The 20,090-nt window shown below is 35.6% G+C and overlaps 2 protein-coding genes across 2 annotated transcripts; both read right to left on the reverse strand.

Annotated features, from left to right (window-relative positions):
- Positions 1–13,305: 13,305 nt before the first annotated feature.
- On the reverse strand, positions 13,306–16,327 carry LOC113342423 (nonsense-mediated mRNA decay protein 2-like). The gene is made up of 2 exons (XM_026586981.1): positions 15,596–16,327; positions 13,306–13,653 (listed from the first exon to the last, which is right to left on the reverse strand). Exons 1-2 carry the CDS (start codon positions 16,325–16,327, stop codon positions 13,306–13,308), a joined length of 1,080 nt encoding a protein of 359 aa, XP_026442766.1.
- A 36-nt stretch (positions 16,328–16,363) lies between these two features.
- Positions 16,364–17,284, reverse strand: LOC113342425. The gene has a single exon (XM_026586982.1). The coding sequence runs from the start codon at positions 17,282–17,284 to the stop codon at positions 16,364–16,366; it is 921 nt and encodes a 306-aa protein (XP_026442767.1).
- Between the last annotated feature and the right edge of the window lie 2,806 nt (positions 17,285–20,090).

The raw sequence follows: 20,090 nt of genomic DNA on the forward strand, positions 1-20,090 counted from the left end.
ACAAACACAGACTTATAAGGTCTTAGCGTGTTTGCCTGCTCTGATACCAATTGAAAAAGCGGGGGTATAACAACCACACCCAATATTTTGTTTGGCAATCTGAATAGACAAACTTCAATATACTTTCAAGAGAATCAACTAGACAGTTAGACTCAATCTATAAAAAGTATATCAAAGAGTTTTATATCTCTATCTCTTGATTTAATCCGCAATCAGCAAATAGAAATTTGCGAGCCCGATTGAATATAATAGGATTAACTTGAACGATACCAAAGACCAATGTTCAAGTGTCAATCAATTCACTCAACAACCCAAAGGCCGGATACAAGAACTGATTGATCTTAACACACAACCTGTGATATTTATATTATATAAATAAAATATAATGCGGAAAAGAAATAACACAGACACCAGAATTTTGTAAACGAGGAAACTGCAAAAGCAGAAAAACCCCAGGACCTAGTCCAGAATAAACACACACTGATTATAAGCTGTTACACCAATTTCCTACTACCTATTCAGACTAGATGTAGTACCTTCTTCGGCACTTGTAAAACTCCTAGCAGAATACCGATTCTCTTTAGGAACTCTTCGCACAAATATTCTAGCAGAACCCAAAGTTCTCTTTAGAAGATACACCAACACGATTTGATATTTTGTTTGCACAAAACACCAGTTTGATTTCCCTTTAAATGTAAATCAAGGTTTTGGAAATCTTGTGTTTATTTTGACAAAACAATTACTAGGTAAAAGTAATATCAAAACAAACTTGTAGATTAGGGTTTTAACTTACAATCAGTATACGTACACACAAGGAGTCCGTGAACCTGATTTCCGTAAGTAAACTTGGGTGATTCCAAAGATCTATTTCCAAGTTAAGAAAACCCTAATAATTCTACAACAAGAACAACTAGAATAAATATAGAGATATATTGTTTAAAACTTCTCAAGGATTTTTAAGAGATGCCTCAATAGAAGTTTTTCTTCTAGTCTCCGATTTCCACTAACTAGTGTTGGTATACGATCGGAAACTGAAATCTATCAAAACTTAGGGTTTATGATCAACAACTCTTGAATGATTTTATATCAGAAGATAAAACCTTAGAATAGACAAGAGGTGAAAAACCTAGATTACAAGTTGTATGATCAATCACGAAGATTAAATCCAACTTGGCTTTGTGATCCCCAATACAAAGAATTTTATCTCACTCTTGTTCACGAAGAACAGAAGACATGGAAACAACCTGCAAAGCTTACGCCAATTTTCCAAAGGGGATAAAAAACGTGTAGACTCACGAACCCTTTATTTATAGTGAACAATAGCTTGGAAGCTAAGCAAAGCTATTTTCCTTTTTCAAGACTCTCCTAATTATGAGAGTCTTTCCTAAGTTATAAATATTATGCATAAATAATTAAATAAATAATTAATTAGCAAATATTTATTTATGTGAACAAATCACATTTTAACTTAGGAAGGAATTAAAAGATATCACAAACACTTTAATATGGTAATCAAATATGTTTGGAATAATAGCCATCTTGCCTAGACAAGGAAACATCACCAACTTGACCAAAAATAGCTTTTAGTCACGAATTGGTCCCAAGTCCATGAACCACTACAAACAACCCATGGATTGTTTCCTACTAACGAACTTTAATAAATCACTCATAACTTCGTTATAACTCGGAATTAAGTGATTCTTGGCTCGTTGGATTCGTAAGATCATTCACTATAACATGAGATTATTTATAAGGATAAAGATTATTGTATCCAAATTCATGAATAAAATAACCTCAAGTATGTATACATAAATGTACATCTACCGTCATTGGAATTGTTCCATAGAGTGAGCATTTATCTTGATAGATTAGAAAGGTAGAATTGAACAAGAATCCAAATGAAATCAATCACATACCTTTGTTGATGAAGTAATTTTTGATGTCTTCTTGTAGTATTTAATCTTCAATCTTCATCCTTTAAGGATAACTTCGATTCAACTTCTTAGACCTAATCTAGTCCGAAACTATCTTTAGTATGCTAAATCAAGAATGCATTTTGGCAACTAAAATTGACAACTAACTTGATATACCAACGCTAGTGGGTTCAACCGAGCAGTGCTCTAACAGTAATCACTCTTTGATTTTAAAGGAGTGAGACTATCCATAGGATTTATTTTTAAAGGTTAGATATAGTGAGTATACTATCCTTACTTTCTACGGTAAACAGTTATGTTCTGAACAGTAAAAGTTAAAATCATGTATGGGTACTACTACATATAATGTGGGGTGTACAATTTCCAATATATATATATATATAAAATTATTTACCGAGCAAAAAAAAATGTTCTCAACATACTTGAACCGATTGAGGTTTTTCCAAAATGTCATTTTAACTTGTTTAACTTGGTTTTCGATTTTTGGTATCTATTGTTATGGTCTGTGGTATGCAATGTTAAATAATCCTACATCGCTTAGGACGACCTAAGTCATGTTCTTAATAAGCCTCGGGCAATCCTATCATTACAAGCCGGTTTTCAAGGTTAGTTAGGCCTAAGGATTCCTAACATGGTGTCAGAGCCAGACCCCCACTCTCTAACCGTATCCGTCCGTGTGTCCGTGGTTTTCGTACCACTCCTTCCATGTCATGCCTCCGTCTGTGTATCCCTAGTCGTTGACAGGGGTGTTAAATAATCCTACATCGCCTAGGGAAACCTAGGTCGTGTGCTTAATAATCCTCGGGAAATATTATCCTTGCAAGCCGGTTTTCGAGGTTAGTTAGTCCTAAGAATTCCTAACAACATATACCGTTCCAGATTAATGCCTGACAAACTATTGACCAAATAGTTGATCGGATCACCTAACCTAACACCCATGCGTTGCCGTCTGAATTTTCGATGTACACCGAATTGCTATCTAGGACACAGAAAAATGAGAGAGGTGAAGAGAGACTATAGACTACAAAGTAAAAAATGTGTAGGGGAAAGTCAGGTCCCAGGCCCCAGGTTTGGTACCCACTTTTTTCTCTTTTTCTTTTATGTGAATCCAAACTTGGTGATTTTTTTCGAGTTTCTTATTCTTGTGATAAGGTCAAGCATTATATGTGCTTCCTAGCTGAAAATGATTCCTCCATATGGTTGCCTTTTGTCCAAGGTTTTACCAATATTGTCATGAAGAAGATCTCGCAGGTTGATATGTTGAAGAACATCTCAAATCAACAGGTTGAGTCGCAACTTGTTGAGGAAGTTACACCAGTTTCACAGTTTTTATCGCAAACTATTGTTCCTGATGTTGTTCTTTCTGAGAAATCTTCTGAAATTTCACCAAATGGTAATTGGGAGCAGGCTATCATTATAAAAACTTCTATAGAGGTTTCTTCTTGGAACTCAATTGGTATTGAAATAGCAAAACTTTTTTCGTTGGATACTGGCTTTGATATTTTTCCATTTACAACTAAGAAAGCCTTTTTCTTTGTTTCTCTAGTGATAAAGCGACTTTGTTAAGCAAAGGTCATTGGGACTTCGATGGATTGTTTATCAGGTTAATGCCTTGATGGAATGTAAAATTTTTTATAGCTTTACCGTCTTTAACCTCAGATGGATCTTGGATAGAGGTTAAGGGTGTTCCATTTAATCTTTGGGGAACCAAATTATTGAGGAATTGGGTTTAATTTTTGGTGGCCTGCTAGAAATTCATTCATCCACTCTCACATGGACTGATGCTTCAGCAATCAGAATTAAGGTCAGAAATTTTAATGGACTTAATATTTCTTTCATCTTTCTTTTTGGGGAAATTTTCTTCCCAATACTCATTTCGGCTTTCAAGATCATCAATGGAGTTTTCTATCAAACACATCAAAAAGTTAGATTTCAAAATTTGGAAATGGTCCCTGTTATTTCCTCAGTTGAATATCCGCTAAAAAATCTCTCATTCAATGTAGAGTGGCCGAAAATTCCTCGTAATATTCTCGACCACATGATATTCGTCGTAAAAATATGTTTAAGAAGTTTTCTTTCACTGAAAAAGGAAATATGGTTAATGAGAATTTAAATTTTGAATTTTCCACTAACTCTAATGGAAAACGGGTGCGGAAATCGGATTCGGGTTCATATTCGGGTGCTTCAAGTTCAAACACAACTCAACCAGGTGGGAATAACGGTAATTTTGTAGTACATGCGGATGACTCAGTTGCATCTATTTCTCCAGTTTCAAATGATGCGACTTGAACGGCTATATCTCCTTCTTTTCAAAATGAAGATGAAGTAAATGGATATCTAAAAATGACAGTTTCTATTCCATACTTGCATGTGATCGATGCTTCCGGGTTTTCATCTATTCCACCTTCTTCAGCTATCATTCCTACTCAAAAATCAGCTACTTCAACAGGTTATTCAAAGAAATTTGATTTCTTTTTAAACACATCTGAAAAATGGAGTACCTTGAAATTGAAAGTTGATCCAATTCTGAGGCAGGATTTTGAAGCGGTGCTAATGCAGATGGTGTACATTTGTCCAAAATTAGGAATTCATTTTAAAGGTACTAAGACTGAGATGGATGATGCTATGATGGATACTTTAATAGTTCATCTGCATAATTTAAATTTGGAAAATATGAAGTCTCATTAAGGTTTTTTCTCTCTTTTCTGGTAATTTGGTTTTAATCTTTTATGAATTTTAAAAAAATTTGTTGGAATGTTAGAGGTCTCAATGATCTTAATCGAAGGGACATGTCAAGAAGAAAATTCATGATTGGAGGCCAAGTATTGTTCTTTCACAGGAAACAAAGATACATCAGTGCAATGATCTTTTAGTTTGGCAATGTTGGAGAAACAAATCAGTTAAATGGTTGGATTCTCCTTCTCAAGGAAGTTCTGGAGGAATTTTATGCATGTGGGATTCTTCTAAAGTAGAAGTAATTGATTCTCTAATTGGTCTATACTCTATTACTCTTTATTGCAAGACTATTTCTAATTCTTTTAAGTGGATGTTCACAAGTGTGTATGCACCCTGTGCTTCTAATTCTGATGAAGTTAAACTGTTTTGGAGGGAGACTGAAGAGGTTAGATGTTTTTGGCAGCTTCCATGGGTTATTGGAGGGGATTTTAATGAGATAATATTCATACATGAAAGATCTTCAGGAGGGGATTATACTTCTTGCATGAAAAGGTTCAATAGTTTCATTTCCAAGTATCAATTTATTGATCTGCCTCTTTTGGGTGCTACTTATACTTGGACAAACAATCAATCTCAAAGTATTAAAAGCCGTATTGATAGAATTCTAATTTCTTCTTCCTGGGAAAATGTTTACCCTAAAGTCATACAACAATCTCTTGCTAGACCCTGTTCTGATCACAATCCAATTGCATTAATCTGTGAAGGAGTGAAGCATGGACCCTCTCCCTTTCGCTGTGATTTTTTCTGGCTTTCTCACCCCAATTTTATTGCTTTTTTCAAACAAATGTGGTTGTCTTTTTCTATTACACGAAGTGCATGTTTTATTTTCTGCAAAAAGTTACAACTATTAAAGCCAAAGTTGAAGGAGTGGAGTAGAGAGCATTTTGGGGATCTTGAGCCGAGACTTGAAAAGTTAGAGGATATTTTCGTTGATCTAGATTCTTTGGAGAATGCAAATAATGGACTCACTGAGACTCAATGGGAGGAGAGAGCTGCAGAAAGACAAGAATACTGCAAACTAACAATTTTAAGAGCTGGAAAACTAAGGAGCAGAGCAAAAATCACTCACACAAAGGAATTTGAGCATAATATTAAATACTTTCATAGAATTGTAAATGATAAGAGGAGAAGAAGTTTTATTGGCTCTATCAAAGTTAATGACACACTTACTGCTGATGAGGATGAAATCAAGACTGGCATTGTGGACTTTTTTCAGAATATTTTTCAATCTCAATCTCAAAGAACAGTTGACATGGAAGGTATGAGTTTTCCTACTATTTCTGAAGATCTTTGTACTTGGTTAGAAAGGGACATTGATGAGGAAGAATGTTTGGCATCAATTAAGAATTTGGGGCAAAACAAAGCTCCAGGTCCTGATGGATTCCCTGCAAGATTTTATCTCTTATGTTGGGATTTTATTAAGCATGATTTTCTCAATATTGTCAGAGAACTATAGGTTAAATCTTTTCTTGATTGGAGATTGAAGAATACATTCATTGCTCTAATTCCAAAGAAGGAATCCATTGAGGAAATTAAAGATTTGAGGCCAATTAGTCTCATTCATGGGGATTACAAGATTGTTTCTAAAATTTTAGCAGAAAGGTTTAAACAAGTGCTTCCTACTATTATTTCTCAGCATCAAACTACCATTGTTAAAAAGAGACAAATCTTAGATGGAGTTTTAATTGCTAATGAACTAATTGATTCTAGATTGAGAAGTGGAAAGCCAAGTATTTTATGTAAAGTGGATTTTGAAAAATCCTTTTAAATGTGAATTGAGGTTTTTTGGATGAAATCTTTCAGCTAATGGGTTTTGAAGTCAATTGGAGGCAGTGGATTAGATGTTGTGTAGAATTCACAAGGTTTTCAGTCTTGATTAATGGCAGTGCAACTGGTTATTTCAAAATCAAGAAGGGGATAAGACAAGGTGACCTAATTTCACCTTTCTTGTTTCTTTTAGTTGGTGAAGCTTTAACTTTCATGATTAAGAGGTCAGGAGCAAGGTTTACTTTCTGGTTTTCAAGTAAAGAATGATGGTTCGTTGATTGGTCATTTGGAATTTGCAGATGATACTCTCCTCTTTTTGGATGCTGATATTGATCAAGTTAAAAACTTGAGAATCATTCTTCTTTCTTTTGAGACGCTTACAGGCTTGAAGATGAATTTTTCTAAGAGTCAAATTTTTGGAGTAGGATATGATGGTGATTTGAATGCTTTTTCTTCTCTTCTTGGCTGCTATAATGGTGTTCTTCCAACTACTTACCTTGGTTTGCCTTTGGGTGATAAATGTGGAGGTGTAGCTAAATGGGACAAAGTGGCGGACAAGTTCATTGCTAGATTGCATGGTTGGATGAAACCTCTTCTTTCAAGAGCAGGTAAGATTACACTAATTAATAGTGTTCTTGCTAGTCTTCCAGTTTATTACATGGCTCTTTATGAAATTCCACTTTCTGTGTTGAGAAAGCTTGAACAAATTATGAGAAAATTCCTTTGGAGTGACAATAAAGGGAAGAAAAAGATTCACCCTGTTAAATGGAATGCTCTGTGCAAGAAGAAAAATTTGGAGGTTTGGGTATTAAGAATTTGCAGCTAGTAAATCATTCTTTACTTTCAAAATGGTCACGGAGATATGCAAATGAAGATGATGTCCTGTGGAAGCAAATAATTGATGAGAAGTATGGTGTTGGTGATTCTGTGTGGAGAGCTATTATGAAGACTAATTCAAGTTTCTTAAAATTTGTCAGGTTTAAAGTAAATGATGGAGTTTTAGTGAAATTCTGGCATGACAACTAGCTAAATGAAAATCCTATTAAAACTTATTATCCAAATCTCTGTGCTTTATCCAGGGCTAAGCAATCTCCTGTAGCTTCTATGGTGAGTTAACTGGCAATGTGGTTATCTGGAATTTTCAAATTCCTAGAAGAATTAATGATGCAGCAAGAACTGAGTTAAATCTTCTTCTAGCTGATTTGCAGTCCTTCAATTTCAATCTGGGTCATGCAGATGAGTTATTTTGGCCTTTCACTTCAAAAAAAGATCTTTTCAGTTAAGACAATGTATGACAATCTATCTATGGATGATGCACATCAAAATTCTGTTGCTTTCACTTATATTTGGAGCTTGAGGTGCCCTCCAAAAATTGGTTTTTACCTTTGGTTAATTGTTCATGGAAGATTAGCAACAAGAGATATGTTGTTGAGAAGAAGGATTAATGTGCCAGAGAATTGTCTCTTCTGTGCTGCTCCTGAGAATACTTCTCATTTATTTCTTCATTGTGTATTTGCAAGGTCAGTTTGGGATTTAATGTCTGCAAATTTGAAATGGCTTTATGCAATGCCAGAAGATGTAGTTCCTGCAATTCAAGCCTGACAACTCTGTCTCTCTGACAGTGTCAAAAGTGAGATCTGGAAACTGGTGCCAACAACAGTCATTTGGTGCTTATGGAAGAAAAGAAACAATAGAATCTTTAATAATAATCATAATACTGTTGTTGTTGCTCACAAGGCAATCTATGTCTTGTTTACCTGGTCCCTTGCTTTCAAGGAGTTTGAAGATATTGATTCGAATGAAATTATGAAAAGTCGGTGTAAAATTTATTTTGATATTGCTCGAGTGCTCTTAGCTTGTTTTGAGCACTTTTTTCTTCTTTTTTTGGTACTCTGACTAGGGTGGTATAATTCTTTTATACGTTCTATTTTTTTATCAGTGCATCTTTTCTTTATCGATAAAAAAAAACAATTAAACTAGGATTCGTTTCTTAAAATAAATATATACCGTATGAATGTGATTTTGTTCAAAAAAAAAAAAAAAAAAAGATTCTAGTTGGTACCTCACCACCCATATTCAGCCCGCATCGATCTAATGGTGTGTGCGTTATGTAATTAACGCTGCCTAAATCTTCCCTCCACACGAAAACATACTGACACAAAGAGTCACAATGTCATATCTCTTGTTCCACAACTCTAGTTACTAATTAGGTGACTCATAGATGTTAGTTTGAGCAATGTGGAATCAAGTATCATCCACTAACTCATTTAGTTCGGTCTTTTTACGTGTTTTGGTTGTTGTTATGTGACGTATTTACGAAGTCTCTATCTGATAGACTGGGATGTCTTCCTTAGTTCTGGTCTGAAGGATAATCAACAAATTGAGAAGCAGATAATAACATTTTGGCCATTATAACTAAAAAAGACTCGAGGTCTCTCCACCTAAAGTTATCTTGACTTGACCTTATAATTGACTTTCATTAACTAGATCTTCATGAAACTTGGTTATAGTATACTGTGCATGGATAAGAGTCGAGACTTTATATATGTTGCTTAATTGACTTCACTTCAATAAGTAATTAAACAGTTCCATAAACTACGTCCGCTAAGGAAAAAAGTGATGTCATAGATAACAACGTCCAACTTGATTACCATGTCTCTTTTTACAGAGACAACGTTCCCGCTGTTCCAATTTGGAAAAACAAGGGGTGAAATTATTGTATAATTTGTTGTGTTCAATTATTGGGCCAGACAAACATTTGTAAATAAACAGAGAAGATCCTATGGCGTCATACCTCAATGTCATTGTGGGTGGAAAGTCCTCGTCGATTGTTACGACAGTTCTCGGTAGTTGCTGTAGCCTGTATGTGCTCTATTTTATACAAGAACCTTGGTACTTATATTCAATTTTATTTGAAAGAAACCTTTGATACTGTATGTTATTAGGGATGTCAATGGGTACCCATTATCCGAAATCGGAACCGGATCCGGTAGATTTGGGTCCGGTTCCGGGTCCTAAAGTTGGACCCATTAGCAACTTAGGACCCGACGGGTAATTACCCGAATCTAAACGGGTCCAAATAGGTAATATCCGTTGGGTACCCGGGGGTATCGGGTACCTTTTTATTCATATTTTTATTCATGTTTTTGCTATTAGCTTTGATATTTTACTCGTTTTAAATTTTTCTCTTACATTTAATCTTTATTTAGTACATTAATAAGAAATAATAATAAATTTTATAAAAGTTATTTAACTCCAAGCCAAAAAGAGACAAATATTAAGTTTTTGAGGTTTTTTTAATAGTTTTCTTAAGACCCAATGAGTACCCGGGACCGGCGGGTATCCGGGTATTTAAACGGATCCGGTTCTGGATCCACAAGTATAGGAACCGGACCCGGAACCGTTAGGATCCGGATCCGACCTTTATAAATAGGGTCCGGATCCGGGTCCGGATTCAGGATGAATGTAGGAACCGTCTTTTACTTTGTGGGTTGAGACCCTGCTGGTATAAGTCATCCTATTGAGAAAAGGGACCTCCTATACGGTGGTGATCACGGAAATAAGGTGCTCGGTATGGCTCCAGGACTTGAACGACTAAATATCCTCCCGTTTAGCAGCACATTCCTTAATTCTTACAACAATCTTGGATTTTTGTCGTGTTAGCTCAAACAATAAATACTTGCATTTCTTGTATTTGTGCAGGTGGCTGCTTATGATAAGGCACAAGCTTTCTTTGATCCATCAAGGCCTAAGGATTTCATCTTCATCTCGGCAACTAAGGTAACCGTTCATTACAAATTTGCAGTTATTTTTGTCAGGATAGTTATGTCACTGGCAAAACGTTTTATCATATTTTCCCCTTTGGCGGTGCTCAATACATACACTAACAAACTCCCGGAATTTACTTAATCCGATTATCCTAACTTGATGAATCATTTATAAGAAAAATAAAAATGAAAAAGACAAGTTTTAATAGATTTGACTGTTAAATCATTTGTTTGAGCTTTTCCATGAAAGACTACTCGTGGTTGGTAGTATGGTTTTGGCGGTGAACCTAGGTCCGGATCGTCAGTAAATCAGATTTATATTTAAGTATATCATTTCATATACAAAGAAGAAATTGAATTGAGGTTACGTGGACAGAAAGTCACATCGCCACGTGTTCGCATCGCAAGACTCAAATACGTGAAAGCCAAATTCGTGATATATACTGAATACATTATTTAAAGCATCGTTTTCATTTTCGATATATCTACCCACCGCGTAAGATCAAGACACATGTAAAGCATTAACAAGAAATATGCGACCAGGTTCGAATTTGGTAGTTGCCCATTTAACGAGCGAGCAGAGCAGTCATAACGGTCTGTATGGCAGTCTACCGTCTGACGGGACAGGTGGTGCTATGTCATACGACGACACGAAGAATGATAGCGACAGTTCTAACAAGGAATGGTTGGCGAATCAACCTAGCGAAGATAGAAGACGACGAAGATGAATCCTTCCGCAAGGAAGTTAGTACTATGGAGGGGTTCATCCACTAAGAGCTAGTACTATGGAGGGGTTCATCCCCTCCCTATCCCTCAATTTTCCTCGAAAATCCAAAAACCCAACCCCCATGGTCTCCCAAATCCCTACTTATGTAGGGATATGACCCTCCTTCCCTACATGGATGATCACATCTGATCACAGTTGTAGGGAAGGGAAATTACACAACTACTGAGTTGTCGTGTGAAATTCTGCTTTACGAAAACTCAGTAGCCGTATAATCGTTGATATGGCTACTCGGTAGCAGTAGCATTTTGCACGGCAACTCAGTAGCCGCTTCGTAAAATTATTTGTTTGACCTTTTCTCATTGACACATCTCTCACACCCGATCCTAACCATCCATCATTAATAACGACTCTATCTTCTCCGTCGTCGGATCCCAGCGGTCATTTTTCCAAAATGCTCTATAAATACCACTCTAATTCTCTACTCAAACCACACCAAATCAATTTCTTTTCTTACATCAATTGATTTCTTATTTCTCTTCTTCTTACTCTACCTCTTTGATTTTTATATTTATCTTGTACTACTCAAGTTTCAATTTTTTAGTTTCATTCAAAATGGTTCTTAATTTTGTTCAACAAGAAGAGATTGATCTTACTACTGCATTTATTTATGTGAATATGGATGAAATTGTGGGTTCGGGACAAAAAATCGCTATGTTTTGGATACGTATTCACCAAATTTTTTTCCAACGCAACGACAATCCATATGAAAGAGATTGGTCAGACTTGAAAACCAATATGAGGTTTATAAAAAAAGATGTCAAAGAATTTGTGTCCATTTTTAACGCTATATATCGGCAAACCAAAAGCGGTGCGAGCCACGAAGATTTGGTAAGTTGTATTAATTTGTTAAGTTTTTCCATATAGTTGGTGATAATAGTAATCTCATTAATGTTTGTTACATAAATTTTCAGACAAAAGATGGTCGGAAGCAATTTCAGGATCAAACAGGCCAACCATTCAAGTATGATGCATGTTATGAATTGTTTAGAGAAAAGGTCCCTGGATATAATTATGAACTCACTGTTAGCCAAAACAGTGAGTTGTTTAATAATCATCGTAATTTTGTATCACACGAAGATGGTAGTGAAGTTCCCTAATGGAGAGACTCGTTGGAAATACAAGGAGAATGCACGTCCTATAGGAGCCAAAAAAGCCAAAATGCTAGCCAGGCAGAAGAAGGATCGTGAGCAAGGTATATTTAGAGAAGGTGATGAGGGAACATATTCGGTTAAGATGGAAGATGATAGGATCTATCAACAAAGTGCTAGTATTTTGGAGTATCTTAAGGAAACGCGATCAAGGAAGGAAAAAATGAAAATGGAACAAGAATCCCAATACCAAACAATTTTGGAGTATACTCAGCAACCGAGTTATCAAGTGGAAGAACAACTCAATTTGCAAAATCTTCATCAACAGACTAATCAAATGCATCAACAACAAATGAATTTAGATCAAGACAATGCAATAATGTCTATGGACCTTAGTCAATTCGCTCCCAACGAAAAAATATATTATCGACACAAGCAAAAGAAGATCTTGAAGGGGATGAATATAATCAGCGCTGAAGATTCAGAAGATGACGACGTAATTCATCTCAAGTGTTTTTATCTTTTATTGAGTTTAGTTTTTAATTTCTAGTCTAGGTTTAAATTAAAAGTGTTGTCATAAATTTGGTGTTAGTATCGTTGTTATCTAAATTTTAAAAGTGTTGTCTAAATTAATTTGAATTGTCGTTTGAATTAATAAAAGGTTTGAATGTGTTCTAACGAAACGATTTTCATATTCAAATAAATAACTTCATTATCACTTTGTTAAACTAATGTTCATTAATAACGTACCAAAAAAAAATTACAATAGATCATTCGATTAAAATTAATAACTTCAGCATCACTTCATTAAGCGGGTATCACTCTTCTAAACGTGGTGCACGATAGGTCCGAATACATTACATGTTATTATTTTTCTTGGTGTGAGATTCAACGATCATTGCCTCTTCGATATGATAAAACTTTTCTCCTCTCCAGGCTTTATAAGCCTCTTGTGCAGCGGACCTGTCCCTTATGTACCTACGAGGAAACTCATTGTACTGGATGCACAATTTCATAACATGATTTGTCCTTGAACAAATGTGGGATGGTTTATAATTAAAGCGTGGTCATTTGCCCGTCGGTTTAACGAAAGGACCCCAACCAACATTAATCCAAAATACATTTTGATCATTAGGATCTTCTGGAAAATCATCCTTCAAAAGGTAAAAGTTTCTAATCCATTCAGTCTCTTCTTCAACATCCTTTAACCTAGCCCTCACCTGCATTTATTCTTGACCCCGTTTCTCTGCCTTGAGCTTTTCTTCGTATTGTATCACAACGGATAATGAATGTTTGGTTTCTTCTTTCTCCCATTTCCGTTTGCTTAACACTTCATCCATCTTGTTAATAAATTTGGTAGGTGATGAAGACATTGTTGCTTTCGTAGAAGCTTGATCTCCTCTTTTGCATATCTCTATTTCCATGGCAACACTTGATTGGGTGCTTCGTTTGCATCTTCTAAGAATCTCTTCAACTGAGTTGGTAGTTTTTGATCGATTTGCCATTGAATAGATGTTTATCTTTGAATTTCTCCTCAAATATTGAGAATGCAAAGAAGAATAGGTAGAATTATACTGCAAAGAAGAATGGGTAGATTGATAATGCAAAGAAGAATGGGTAGATTGATGCTGGAAAGAAGAATGTGTTATCTTCCTTATATAGGAATCGTTCCCAACGACTCTACTTCTTAGAATTCGTGCCCAACGGCTCTTTATCTTAGAAGTCGTGCCCAACGGCTCTTTTTCTCAACATCCGAGTCCAACGGATCTATTTCTTAGAACTGGTGTCCAACGGCTATATATTTCTTTCTATAAATATAGAATATTTTTTCTAACAAACATAAATCTCAATTCATTCTCAAATATAAACATCAATCATGTATTTAACAGTTCGAGTAGAAAAGGAAAACAAATAGTATGTGTGGAAGCGAAAGAGGTTTGTCCATGTTGTTTCATGGATAATCATAATCTGTTTCAATGCCCATGGATATATACAAAATGTCCACAACGAGGTTGCACTGGCACTAGGAAGGTAAAAGAGTTGATACCGGAGAAGATAAGGTATTTGGAATGTGAGTATGCTGAATGTCCTGAAGAAGCATAATGTTTGGAGGATGCAATGAAAGATGCAATCAAACAAGAAAAAGTTGACGAACTCTGCAAGAACTTCAAACTAAAAGGAAAGGTTGAGTTTGAATGCACCAAGGGGATTCTCTGTGAAACTGAGGGTTGTAATTTCACCGGTCTAGTGCAAAGAAAACATATGGAAAACGTTACTGGAAATCCTTGACTGTCAAACGGTGGCATGGGCTGAATAAGTGTTGTTACGATTTAGTTTGATCAAGAGTTTGAATATCAATTGATGTAAGGTGTTTTTTTATAATTAGTATGTGTTGTTGTAAGAGTTTAAATTTTATCAACATGATGTAACGTGCTTCTACGATAAATAATAATAGTTAGTTTCATATTCAAATGACTAACGATTACATTAAGAATGTGCAACCAGCATTTAAACCAATATGCGATATTGGACGAGTTATGTCTCGTGAGGGTTTACAGAGAGATATACCCACAAAACCTCTCATTATTTAAATTCTTTATTCTTCATCTGATGATTCATAGGGTGAATCTTCAAAAAGGGAAGGGTTATACTCTGAGAAACCGTTTTTTAGAATCACATAACAGTTAAAAAATGTAAAAGGTTTCCCCTTATTTTTTAAGTAAGTATCCAAAGAAGAATGCTCCTACAAAAAAAATAAAACAACATCAATTCACAATTCAATTATTCAACAATTCAGTACACATACACAAAAAATTGTTGGATACGTAACCGGTAAGTTTCTTACAATTTCCGATGGTACTGCTGCCCTCCATAGATATAAGGATCTATGTGTCGATACATATACTTTCACGTCTGAAGTGATAATGTTTAACCTTCTTTTCAGATACTTAACCGTTCTTTCATTAGGATTCCCGTTATGTATAGTCAACCTTTGTAGCAACTGCTCTAAAAGATTTGTGTTATTTAGTTGTTCATCTTCTTCTTCATTCTCTAGATGAACATCAACCCATAAAGTAACTATCAATTCATCATCCTCCAGAGTTAAACCGACCATAATTAAGAAAGAAAAGTGTTGTAGATAATAACTTGGACAAAAATAAGTGTTTACAGTTTGAAGATGGAGAAGAGAATAGAGTTGCTCGAACTAATGTGTTCATTGGTAAATAATATGTGAATCCTTTATACATGGTGAGTATCCATATGCATACACTGTACAATGGGATTTCACGGATAAGTATACTAATTTGTATACTATTCAAAGAGATTTCATGGATATGTATACATATCCACATATCCATATACTATAGAAGGACTTTTAAATAATTTAAACCATATGCCATCAAATATAAACCTTAATCATTTGCATACATAACTGAAGCCCAAAAAAAAATTAAAGTATGGTATTACATATGCATGTAACATTCGAAATCTTAAAACACAACAACATTGAAATACATCATATGCCTCAACATCATCCTCATCATACATACCCTCATCATCGTACGCAACCTCCTCGTCACCGTCAGAATCCTCATCATCATCGTCCTCCTCCTCATCATCGTCCTCGTCATCATCATCGTCCTCGTCATCGTCCCCATCATCGTCATAATCCTCCTCATTGCCAGAATTATCTTCATCTCCATCATGTTCATATTGGTCTCCCACATGACCGTATCCATATACATGTTGAACTGCATGTTCAAAGTCATCCGGAATTTGATCATTGTAATCCCCATAATAATCAAATGCTCCATCCTCGGTTTGACCAGGAACTACTTCTTCATCTAAGTCTGTATCATCATGATCTCCTTCTGATGATGGAAGTACCACGTATTCCATATCTGAACCCTCCAAACTAGACATGTCCCCTGCCTGACCTCCTTTACCAGGATGCGCAACTATGTGCTTGACAAGATCATCTCTTAGTTGTAGGTGTAATTCTAGGTTTTTCAGAGATGACATAAATACACGACCATTAATGGTAGGTTCCAGAAGCGGAACAGGAACAACTCTGCCCCAATCCGTATCCCGACGTTCATGCTCGATAATCATGTTGTGTAAAATAAGACAACATTTCATAATTAGGTTCAAGTCAGGTTGATGCCAATACTTACATGGAGATCCGACAATTCTGAATTTACCCTGGAGAACTCCAAAAGCACGCTCGACATCCTTTCTTTTAGCCATTTGATACTTGTTGAATCTCACATAGTCGGGAATGTCCTATGTCTGGGAGAAAGCTTGTACAATTGTAGTCAACTTTGGATAGATACCATCGGCTAAGAAATAACCCATATTGTATTGGTGACCATTGGTGACATAATTGCATGGAGGTGCTACACCCTTTAGCATGTTATCAAAAAGAGGAGAGTGTGCCAACACATTCAAATCGTTGTTGGATCCAGGCATTCCAAAAAAAGCATGCCAAAACCACAAATCGTATGATGCCACCTCCTCTAATACCAAACTACTCTCTTTATCTTTACCCCGGTAAGTTCCTTGCCAAGCTCCCGGACAATTCTTCCATGGACATTGCATACAATCAACACTACCAAGCATTCCAGGAAAACCTCGGTCCGCATTCTCTTGTAGCAACCTCTGAACATCTTCAGGAGTGGGTTCACGCAAATATATTTCTCCAAAATTCATGCAAATGGTGTGGCAAAATCTTTTTAGATACATGTATATTTTAGTTGCACCCATACGAGTGTAATCATCAACGCTATCAGCTGGCGTACTTTTGCATAAATATTTCATCACAACAACTAGTTTCATATGCGGAGAATTCCCCGTAGTACCGGTTGCATCTGGACGTTGATGCCATTCTGGATCAACCTCAAGCAATTTTCCTAACAATTTCTCGAATAAGTCTTCCATCATGCCTAGACGTTGTTTGAATTGTCTTGAGGTATAACCAGTTCCAGGCGTAAAATAATCATTCATCATTTTGGCATCATGCCACACTCGATCACTCGTTATTATACTACGTGTATGTACCTCCCTTGGTATGGGTTGTCTAATAATACGCAATCGTTCATCCAAACATAATTGTGTAAACATTAGCAAAGCTTTCTCTTCTTCATCACTAGAGGAATCCAAATAGATTCCATATTTAACTCTCACATAAGAACACATTAGACTCATTATGTACCTTTGCAAACAACAAAAACAATATCAATTTGTGTATACCATACATAAATACAAGTCAATCAATTTTATACATTGATATGCTAGTTTAGAAACATTTCATTCAACATAAATTTTCTACATTAATCATGGATTTTTCACTAAATATATCTTTTAGTTACATTATTGAATTGCATACTACATACCTAACCAACCTAATATCTACAATTTCATCAAAATCAAATTCGAAATCAAAATCAAATTTATTTGAAACCCTAACATTAGAATCACTCACCTTAGATAATTTTTTGGATGAAATTCGAAATTGAAGAATGAATTTGTTTCACCTTGGAGTAACGATCAAATCCTTTTAATTTAAGCCACAGAATCGCAATGAATCAATATGATAATCGAAAGGGGGTAATGGGGGGTTCGAAAGGGTCTTGAGAGGATGAAAAATTAGAGAAGAAGAAGAAGTGGGGAGCCCGAGCAGGTTTCTGATGACTAAAACTACCAAACGGCTACTGAGTAGCCATAATAGTCAAGTCAATGAGTTGACTACTACGGCTACTCAATAACAGTGTGGCACTATTTATACGTCTACTCAGTAGCCGTGTAATGTAGGGAAGGGATGAAGCGCCTCCATAGAAAGCTTGCCTTCCATGTGCCATCCTTTCCCTACATTTGAGGGATAGGGAAGGGATAGCCAGCACCATAGTGGTAGCTCTAATGTAATTTTCCTATAAAAGGGGTTGGAAACAACGTAAGAAGGGTTAACTTTTCAGGGTTCATAATAGGATGACAGAGAGTTTTCACTATGAATTTACTTGTAATACACTGCGAGCTTGTAATCATTATACAAACATAAGGAAATCACCCCGTGGATGTAGGTTTTAACACCGAACTACGCACATCACTTGTGTCCACTTTACTTGCTTATTCATGAATGTTACCTCTTATACTTTATTGGTAGTTTAACAATAGGTTTAGGAGTGATCTTTGGATGTACTGTGGGTTTTCCTGCAGCTATATTTTGGCGCTAGAAACATCTTGGAAGAGTAAAGGATTTATCCTACCTAGGTGCTTTATTTTCTAAAGAGAAGTATAAATTTTGAGTTTTCATAGTTTATTAACTTTGATTTTAAATGTCTTTATCTTCTTAAAAGTTATTTGGCTTAACATTTCTTCAAAAGTTTATAGATCTGAGTTTTCTAAGAGAGAGTCCCTAGAAAAGCAGAGACTTGAAAGCAAGCATCAAATTTGTGTTTTGAAAGTATAGAGAGACTTGAAAACCATCATTAAGAAAGTATAGAGAGTTAAAATTTGTGTTTAAAGTGTTTACGTCAACTCGTACTTACGTCAAAACATTAAATCTTCGAGGATTTTTGAAAACTTCATCTCAAAGAGTAGATCTGATATGATAGAAGTTACTTTCCCAATTAGGTAAGTTTGCATACAAAAGGATTTTAATCATTTAAAAGCATCTTTAAGACAAACATCATCAGCATTAGACATTATCGTGGGATTTTTCTCGGATCTGCTGAAATAATCATTAATTTTAAAACGTTAGAATATTATTGTGTTAGAGCATTGCTCGGTCAAACTCGCATGCGTTTCCATCTCAAGCATGTTTGTCAATGTTAGTGATCAAAACTATAAGTCTTGATTTCTAGCCTACTATAGCTAAGGTCTCACACTAGGATAAAAAGTATAGTTGAGCTCAATAACTCCATGGAAATCATCATATAAGACGAAGGACTACTCAAGGAACTGGTGGAACTTCATCAACTAAAAGGTATGTGGAGACTTGAACTTATCTATCACTCAAAAGTCTATTTACTCTATCTCATATTCTTGAGACAAAAGTCGTTTTTCTATATAGACTTTGATTATACCCATTTGGTATTTCGAGCCGAGTTTATCTCGCCTATCTATTTCTCAAAATATGTATTGGTAAGCTTTCGCTTTAGCCAAATTCATCTTTACCTAGTGGCGAAAGTCATGTTATGTTTCAATCACTTTGAAAATTGCTTTGACGAGAAATGGTTTGTGAATAACAACTATATAACGTCTTCTAAGAATGTTTCAATGATTGAAATGAGAGTTTAGATTATATAATCATTGGCGGATATAAGAATTTTTGTGAAAACACATAAATGTATAAGTCCTTATTCCTTGAACCGAAGTTTGCGAACTTTGTTGATCAAGAGAACCGCGAACTGGCGGAAGTTCTCGACCCGAGAAAATCTGCTGGAGTTTGTGAACTCCTTCCGGGAACTTAAGTCCACGAACTTGAGTTGGTTATATCTAAAGACGATTTTTCTTGAACTCATGTTTATATAAACTAAGGAATGCTTTTGCAAACCGTGGCTATAAAGTTCATGAACCGATTCGAGTGAATCAAATCGTTTTTGCTTCGATTGTGTCTTGTGTAGTTACATAAAATCTAAGCAATTGAACAACTCTCTAGCTAGTTCATTTGAGTCATTTGAACTAGTTATGGTGAAGAAGAATATGGTTGATATGAAATTGCTCATATGGCTTACCATTTGGTTAACTATTGTTGAACCAACAAATGTACATGTTTGGGTACGGTTACACAAGCCTAGAAACGTGCATTTCATTTGTGTGTAACAAGCTAAGTTTTTGATCTAACAGTTGAGAAATATTAGCTTGAATCTAATCAGGTTTTCATCTAACGGTGAATATTGAATGCTTTGTTACCAAGCTAACATTGATTGCAAACCCTGATTTGAAAGACTATACAAGGCAGAACTCTAGCAATTGGGAAACCTAATCCCCACACCTTACCTGTGATACTAGT

Source organism: Papaver somniferum, unplaced genomic scaffold, assembly GCF_003573695.1.
Source record: "Papaver somniferum cultivar HN1 unplaced genomic scaffold, ASM357369v1 unplaced-scaffold_41, whole genome shotgun sequence".
In the NCBI taxonomy this organism is placed as follows: Eukaryota; Viridiplantae; Streptophyta; class Magnoliopsida; order Ranunculales; family Papaveraceae; genus Papaver; species Papaver somniferum.